The 7,703-nt window shown below is 42.2% G+C and overlaps 1 protein-coding gene across 2 annotated transcripts; it reads left to right on the top strand.

Moving 5' to 3' along the window:
* The first annotated feature begins 440 nt into the window (after nt 1-440).
* LOC106576106 (ladderlectin) lies at nt 441-3,061 on the top strand. Of its 2 annotated transcripts, none has more exons than XM_014152992.2 (7): nt 441-582; nt 685-754; nt 978-1,037; nt 1,255-1,388; nt 1,933-2,067; nt 2,270-2,408; nt 2,552-3,061. In XM_014152992.2, the coding sequence occupies exons 2-7, from the start codon at nt 697-699 to the stop codon at nt 2,617-2,619; spliced, it is 594 nt and encodes a 197-aa protein (XP_014008467.1). In that variant the 5' UTR covers nt 441-582; nt 685-696; the 3' UTR covers nt 2,620-3,061. The 2 variants fall into 2 exon arrangements, with proteins under 2 accessions (XP_014008467.1, XP_045555655.1); XM_045699699.1 differs by having other exon boundaries at nt 545-582; nt 975-1,037.
* Nucleotides 3,062-7,703: the final 4,642 nt, after the last annotated feature.

Below are 7,703 nucleotides of genomic sequence, written 5' to 3'. Positions count from 1 at the left end.
AGATGCCCAGCCAGAGCCTGGATTTGAACGCGATCGAACCTCTCTGGAGAGACCTGAAAATAGCTATGCAGCGACACTCCCCATCCAACCTGACAGCTTGAGAGGATCTGCAGAGGAGAATGGGAAAAAGTCCCCAAATACAGGTGTGCCAAGCTTGTAGCGTTATACCCAAGAAGACTCAAGGGTGTAATCGTTGCCAAAGGTGCTTCAACAAAGTACTGAGTAAATGGTCTGAAACTTATGTACATTTCAGTTTTTGCTTTGTAATTATGGGGTATTGTGTGTAGATTGATGAGGGGAAAAAACAATTCAATCCATTTTAGAATAAGGCTGCAATGTAACAAAATGTGTAAAAAGTCAAGGGGTCTGAATACTTTCCAAATGCACTGTATATGAGCAAAGTACAGATCTCTCTCTGTACTTTGCTCATCTCTTTGATTGATAAACTCACTACGAGAAGGAAATTGATAATATATGAGTTAACTATTGATAAACTAGAGTTGCTTCCTTGTGGTCAGGTGTATATAGCTGCTCCCCTTTCTCCAACTAAACAGAACCTACCAGAGATTCCTTATACAACAGGTAAGTCCACTATACTCACCTCCACCTACGTTCTAAAGCACTCACTGTCTGACGCTGAATTTGTCTTAAGTCTCTATCTCTCTTTCTCTCTCTTTTTCTCAGGAGAGTATCACCATGATGATGTTGACCATATTTCTGCTTCTCAGTGCTGCCTTTGCTCTGGGTGATGCAAGTAAGAGAGATATACCTCAGTTTCCACCAGATTTTTGTTTACTCCTTGTAGTTACAGTGTAGATAACAGAGGTGTTTATTGAAGTGTAGGTAGTAGAGGTATTCTTAACAATGGTTTGATTACCTGTTCACACTCATCAGATGCAGTTTGATTATATCATTCTACACTTTAAAGAGCACATGAGTATTCATCTTTCCTCTGTCTTTGTCTCTCTTTGTTGTAGGGGATCTGAGTGACACAGAGAATCAAATTATGGAGAACCTGATACGCAACCTGCCAATCGGTAAAATGCCTTATCCCACATCAACAAGATTTCTGAAACCTGCAGAAAACTATAATATTGCGTTGGCTTGCTAATGTTAATGGACTGATAATGCACAGATAGCCGTGGTGCTGTGTTCAATAACATCACGGCTGGAACGCACTTTTGACCACTCAGATTGTGTTGTCTGAACTAATCATTTCATCATGATATTGCATTATATCTCTCCCCCCTACAGAGTCTGAGGAGATGGGAGGAAAGGAGATGCAGGGACTACAAACCAGGAGTTCATCATGCCCACCTGGTTGGCACAGTTATAGGACACGCTGCTATCACTACGTCCCCATCATGGCCAAATGGCCAGAGGCAGAGGTACCTGTACATGTCCATATTTAGGAACAGATTTACTCATTCTAAACATCATAGGATTAGAGTGTTTAACCGGGTTTCTAAACTACACCTTTACATGCTATTCCTTCTCTTTATCTTTATATTCAGAAACTAATGCAGAAACTTCCCATATCTCTATCATCATTAATTCAATTTAGACTTCCAAATGACCAAACCCAGTCCCAGGCTTGAATAACACTGGAGGCCCCTAAGATTCTCCACAGAGTTGGGTAAAGCTGCTGTTTGTTTTTTGTGCCCTTCATCTGGAACAATTTACAGAGCTCTCTGAAATTAGATGTCCTGGTCCCACTTTGTCAGTTCAGAGTAAATATTGGAGACATCTATGTTGATATATGTGTCTGTTGTTAATATGTTTTGTAATATATATTGTAGGTTTTTGATAGTATTTATGCAGGGCTCATCTGTAAAAGAAACCCCAGTCTCAGTATGACTTACCTGTCAAAATAAAGGTTATAAAAATGAAACAAAATATTCTACCTTTGTGTGATTCTCTGTCTCTCTCTAGCATTACTGTTTGTTATTGGGAGGTAACCTGGCATCAGTGCACAGCCTCTCCCAGTATAACTTCCTTCAGTCAGTCATCCAAAGTAGTGCCAACGGAGCCCAGCGCACCTGGATTGGAGCCAACGATGCCATCAAGGTCAGAAGCACTCTGTTTAACACTCCTGAAACATATACAGTAAGATGCGTTGATTCTTTGAGAATATAATTATAAATGCCTAGTGGTGCCTTACCCGAAATATAAGCTTGTTTTACTCCACTGTCGCTTCAAAACATGGTTAAATCATTTTTATATCATGTATAGTGTCTGCTGGTTACACATCTGCTTGTATGCTCTTTAGGAGGGTCTTTGGCTGTGGAGCGATGGGTCCAGGTTTAGCTACCAGAACTGGGGCCAGGGGCAACCCGATAACAGCAACCATGGTGCTGGGAACGACAACACGAATGGCCATGAGCATTGTATGGAGATGAACTATGGAGGTACGATGCTGTCGCCAGAGCACTCGCCCTCACATTATTCATCAAACATTTTGATAGATGTAAAAATACATTTTCAAGGTAATGTGTTCCCTTTTTAGTTACATAAAAATATATATCTTTCTCTGTATTACCCTCTTTCCCAGATGACTTCAGGCAGAATGATGCACCCTGCTGGATGCAACTTCCATTCATGTGTTCCAGAAAGCTGTAATATCAACAGATTGGGAGAGAATTCATGTTTTAACATTACTCCCCTGGTTAGTCAGTCATCATGTTCAGTGTACTTTTAGATTCTTGCTGATTTTAATGTGATTGTATTGCCTTATCTTGATGATTATTGCTGATTATGTAAAGTGACTTTTGGTGTCTTGAAAAGCACTTGTAATAATGCATTTTTGAAATGTTCCCTGTGGCTCAGTTGGTAGAGCATGGTGTTTGCAAGGCCAGTGTGGTGTGTGCGATGCCAGGGTTGTGGGTTCGATTCCCATGGGGGGCCAGTACAAAAAAAAAAAAAAATGCATGAAATGAAATGGATGAATTTACAACTGTAAGTCGCTCTGGATAAGAGTGTCTGCTAAATGACTAAAAATGTGAAATGTATCTGAGAGGCTCTCAGGTGATGGGGTTCTTCAATAAAGCCACAGTCTGTAATATTTCCTGCTCAGTTGTAATTTTGGCAAAACCCCCCAGAGAATTCTCATGGATGGCTCCAGGGTTGCCTTTGCAGAAGCACCTTCATGAAACAATGTATATGCACGTACACCCTTGATTTCAAGCACCCCTTTGCAATGACCGAACCTACCCCTTATCTAGGCTCTCGGCATATGGGATTCTTTTGACCAAGGATGGTGTTGGATGCTAGACATTGCTATATAGCTGGCCCAATACACTTTGTATGCGAAAGGTGATGTTGAAACAGCTGATTGGATTAAAGGTAACTCTGGGAGCTAACTGGCCTGTCAGCCTTGTGGGATTCGAGGACTGTAATGAGCTCAGCTGCCACAGTCGGGTTCAGATGGGTTTTACTCCGGCCCGAGGCATGGCCAGATCTGGGCTGGATGGAAGAATGGAAAAACACACATTTGCTACAGGAATTCCTCAAACACACAAAGCCAACCAGCGTGCCAGACACTCCTCCCTACATCCCTGCCATCAAATCCACTCTTCCCCCTAAAGAAGCAGCTGATATGACTTAAGTGCTCTCCGTCTGGCTGCGTGGTGGAGAGTGGGTTATAGAGACGAGGGGTTCTCCACCTCCCTGCCATGCACTCAGACTGTAGATGGCTGGAGACATACATGTTTACTGCACCGTAAAGTAGGGCATGGATGGCAACCATGCCATGGGGGAGGGGGATTAACAAATGGAGAACGCATCATGGTAGTGCAGAATACTGTACCCTACAGTGTTACTTAGCTACATGGGTTGATGTTGTGTGTCATACTCAAGTGGGTGTTGTCTCAAGAAATGTTGTGCCTGTAAGCATGTATGTATGTATGCTTGCATGCGTGTAGGTAGGTAGCCTACACCATACACTGGAGATTTGACTACTACAGTATGACATTTCTGCTGAGACAAAATATTACATTATGTTACATACATGACAGAGGGCATGCCTGCTTGCACGCAAGTATGTTGGTAGCCCACATAAGTGCACTTGATTAGTCCTACCCAGGGGAATCTCCAGAATTATACCAAAATATTACCTCTGGTGGAATGTGGAATTCCACCTAACCATCCTAGAGACATTAACGACAGTCAGGTGTGTCCAATTCACTCCTGATTTCCCTGATAAAATAGGTGTGTTTTCTGTTGTCCTTTGCAGAAGCTAGAATTGTTTACTGTGTGTGGGTGGTTGCTGAGTGAGTTTTCGAGACTTAGTTGTTGTTTTTCCCCTAAGTGTACTGTGATCCTGCAGCTACTGTTTCTCAGTAAAGTATGTTTATCCTTAACCACTGATTCCTCATCTGGTCTCTTCTCTGCACCTGGGTCCAACCTTTCGTCACAGGAATACCAGTTGCAACTAGTTTGGTTTACATTTTGACGTACAGGACCAGTCAAAAGTTTGGACACACCTACTCATTCAATGGTTTTTCTTTATTTTTACTATTTTCTACATTGTGTAATAACTCACCTGCAATCTTTCAAGCATTGGTCAATGACAAAGACATCAAAACTATTAAATAACACATGGAATCATGTAGTAACCAAAAAGGTGTTAAACAAATCAAAAATATATTTTGTATTTGAGATTCTTCAAAGTACCCACCCTTTGCCTTTTATTTTTTTGATTTAACCTTTATTTAACCAGGTAGGCAAGTTGAGAACAAGTTCTCATTTACAATTGCGACAACAACACAGAGTTACACATGGAGTAAAACAAACATACAGTCAATAATACAGTAGAAAAATAAGTCTATATACAATTTGAGCAAATGAGGTGAGATAAGGGAGGTAAAGGCAAAACAATGACGGCCTACTCCTGACAACGCTGGGCCAATTGTGCACCGCCCTATGGGACTCCCAATCACGGCCGGATGTGATACAGCCTGAATTCAAACCAGGTGCTATAGTGACGCCTCTTGCACTGAGATTCAGTGCCTTAGACCGCTGCGCCACTCAGGAGCCCAAGTGCTCAGCATATGTGGGAACTCCTTCAAGACTGTTGGGATGGCATTCCAGGTGAAGCTGGTTGAGAGAATGCCAAGAGTGTGCTAAGCTGTTCTTAGAGCCAAATAGCCAATTTGTATTTGTATACAATAACCAGAGCATTATTAGTTTAATTATTAGTGCGAAGCCATTATTGGAGATGAATACCCCTCTTGCGGTCAGTGCGGTGGCTACAGGAGGAGGAAAGGTTATTTGAGGGAGGAAGTCGGGCCTACGAGGAGGAGTCTTGGTTAGATGGGGGAGCGGAATAGTTTTTTGTTCGCACTTACATGATATCTTGAATTTACTGCACACAATAGCCTTCATTTATTGCACTTATAAGTTATTAGAAATAGAGGAATTATAAGGAACATTTTCGTTTACCCATCTTCTATATTAGAAAGTCTGTAAGTTTTATATGCTTGAACGATGAAGCCACACTGCCATCATCTCTACGGACGTGCAGTAAAGCCTGCGGTGAGTGTGTGTCTGAAATAGCCCTTCTCTCGGCAGGGCAGAAAATATGCCATTACATTAGTCAAAAAACTCAGCCGAAGAAAAGCTCCGTTACACATGCTGGATTATTGTTCTTCACCTGAGCGCACTTGGACCGGGGCGACAGTTCTCTGGAAAGATTTCAAGTCCTACAGTTCTGCAGTCGTGAGTAACCACTGAGAATTTATGAATGAACTCATTGGTTCCATACAATTGTATTGTGTTTGGTCAAACAAAGGATGAAAGTGCCGATGGGCGCTAATGTTTGATAAACGGAAATACTAAATACTAAAATACTAAACAAATCAACAAAAATAATGGAATTACGTTGCATGTTGAAATAAAATATACCGACTGAGCTAGAGTGCAATCAAAGGATGGAATAAACTGCGCGACTCAAAACGTGTAAACGTATTAAAACGACAAAGTGTCATTGTGAATAAAAAGAGAAATAAATGTCTTAATGTCAAACCCAAATCACTGCTATGGCAGAAAAAGTAGCTCAGCTCTATACGTAGAGGAAAACTTGGATGGTGCACACGCAAAATCAACAAAATCAAAGCTTTGCTTGAGGAAGGAAATGTTGAAATTGTGAATGAAGCTGTTGAAATATTTGATTCGATCCTCACTGAATTTAAGGTGCGGTGTTACCAGATGAATGAAAGGAAAATGACACAATTGATTGGAAAGATGGAATCGTTTGCAGAATTTCTGAACGAGTTGGAAACAATGAAAAATACTCAACAGGACCCACAAACAATGGTTGACCCAGATGACAGTATTTTTAATGTGCCATCACAGAGGCCTTCAAAGACTGAATCAAGAGGTTCAAGAACATCAAGCGGCTATATTAAAGGAAAAGCATGCATTGGATTTGGAGAAGGCTCGACTGCAGTCAGCCAAGGAGGCAATGGAACTGAAAGCAAAAGTAGCAGCATCAGATGCTAAATTAAAGATCCTTGAGAGCATTCAAACGGATTCACAAGTCTCTGAAGGAGCCAACCGAAATGGAATGAATGCTTACCTGAAAAAATCCCAGTGCATTTATAGATTTCATAAAGTTAGGTGCTGTTCCAAAAACCCCACTGCAAAGGGCCTTAGACTTACCGTCGACATTACTAGAGTCCATTTTGAATCCAGCATTAGGAAGAGGCAGAACGAGATAGCTGACCTGCTCATAGTACAACATAAACAGGCTACACTCCTAGCTAGGGAGATACCAACATTTGAGGGTAATCCTTTGGATTACAAGTCCTTTATGCAGGCATTTGAGCATGGCATAGAGGCCAAGACAAGTAGCAGTGAAGACAGGCTCTACTATCTCGAGAAATTCACTTCCGGTCAGCCTAGGGATCTGGTCAGCAGCTGTCTTCATATGGATGCGCGAAGGAGCTTTACTGAGGCTAAACGATTGCTGGAGGAGCACTTTGGCAATGAAATAAAAGTCACCACTGCTTTCATGGAAAAGGCTCTGAACTGGAATCCTGTTAAGGCTGATGATGGAAAAGCTATAGCTATGCGCTCTATCTGCGAGGCTGTTACAATACTATGCAAGACCAGGAATACATGGAAGAGCTCAACCTTCCCTCCAGTTTGAAGCTGATTGTATCCAAACTTCCATACAAGCTAAGAGAGAGATGGAGGTCAACGGCATTTGATGTTTCAGAGAGCCAAATTCCGCGACCTTGTGACTTTCATGGAGAGACCAATATCCATTGTTTGGCAATATTAAAGACCCAGTTTCCAGCCCAAAAATAAAGACCATAACAGACTCCAGATGGATTTCACTCCATCCTCTCTACATTTTCTTCCTCTGTTTCTGCTGCTAAAGCCACTTTCTACCACTCTAAATTCCAAGCATGTGCCTCTAACCCTAGGAAGCTCTTTGCCACCTTCTCCTCCCTCCTGAATCCTCCTCCCCCTCCCCTCCTCCTCCCTCTCTGCGGATGACTTTGTCAACCATTTTGAAAAGAAGGTTGACGACATTCGATTCTCGTTTGTTAAGTCAAACGACACCGCTGGTCCTGCTCACGTTGCCCTACCCTATTCTTTGACCTCTTTCTCCCCTCTCTCTCCAGATGAAATGTTGCGACTTGTGACGGCCGGCCGCCCAACAACCTGCCCACTTGACCCTATCCCCTCCTCTCTTCTCC

This window comes from Salmo salar, chromosome ssa17 (genome assembly GCF_905237065.1).
Source record: "Salmo salar chromosome ssa17, Ssal_v3.1, whole genome shotgun sequence".
NCBI lineage: Eukaryota > Metazoa > Chordata > Actinopteri > Salmoniformes > Salmonidae > Salmo > Salmo salar.
The sequence above is the reverse complement of the archived record's forward strand: the minus strand, read 5'-3'. Positions and strand labels throughout refer to the sequence as shown.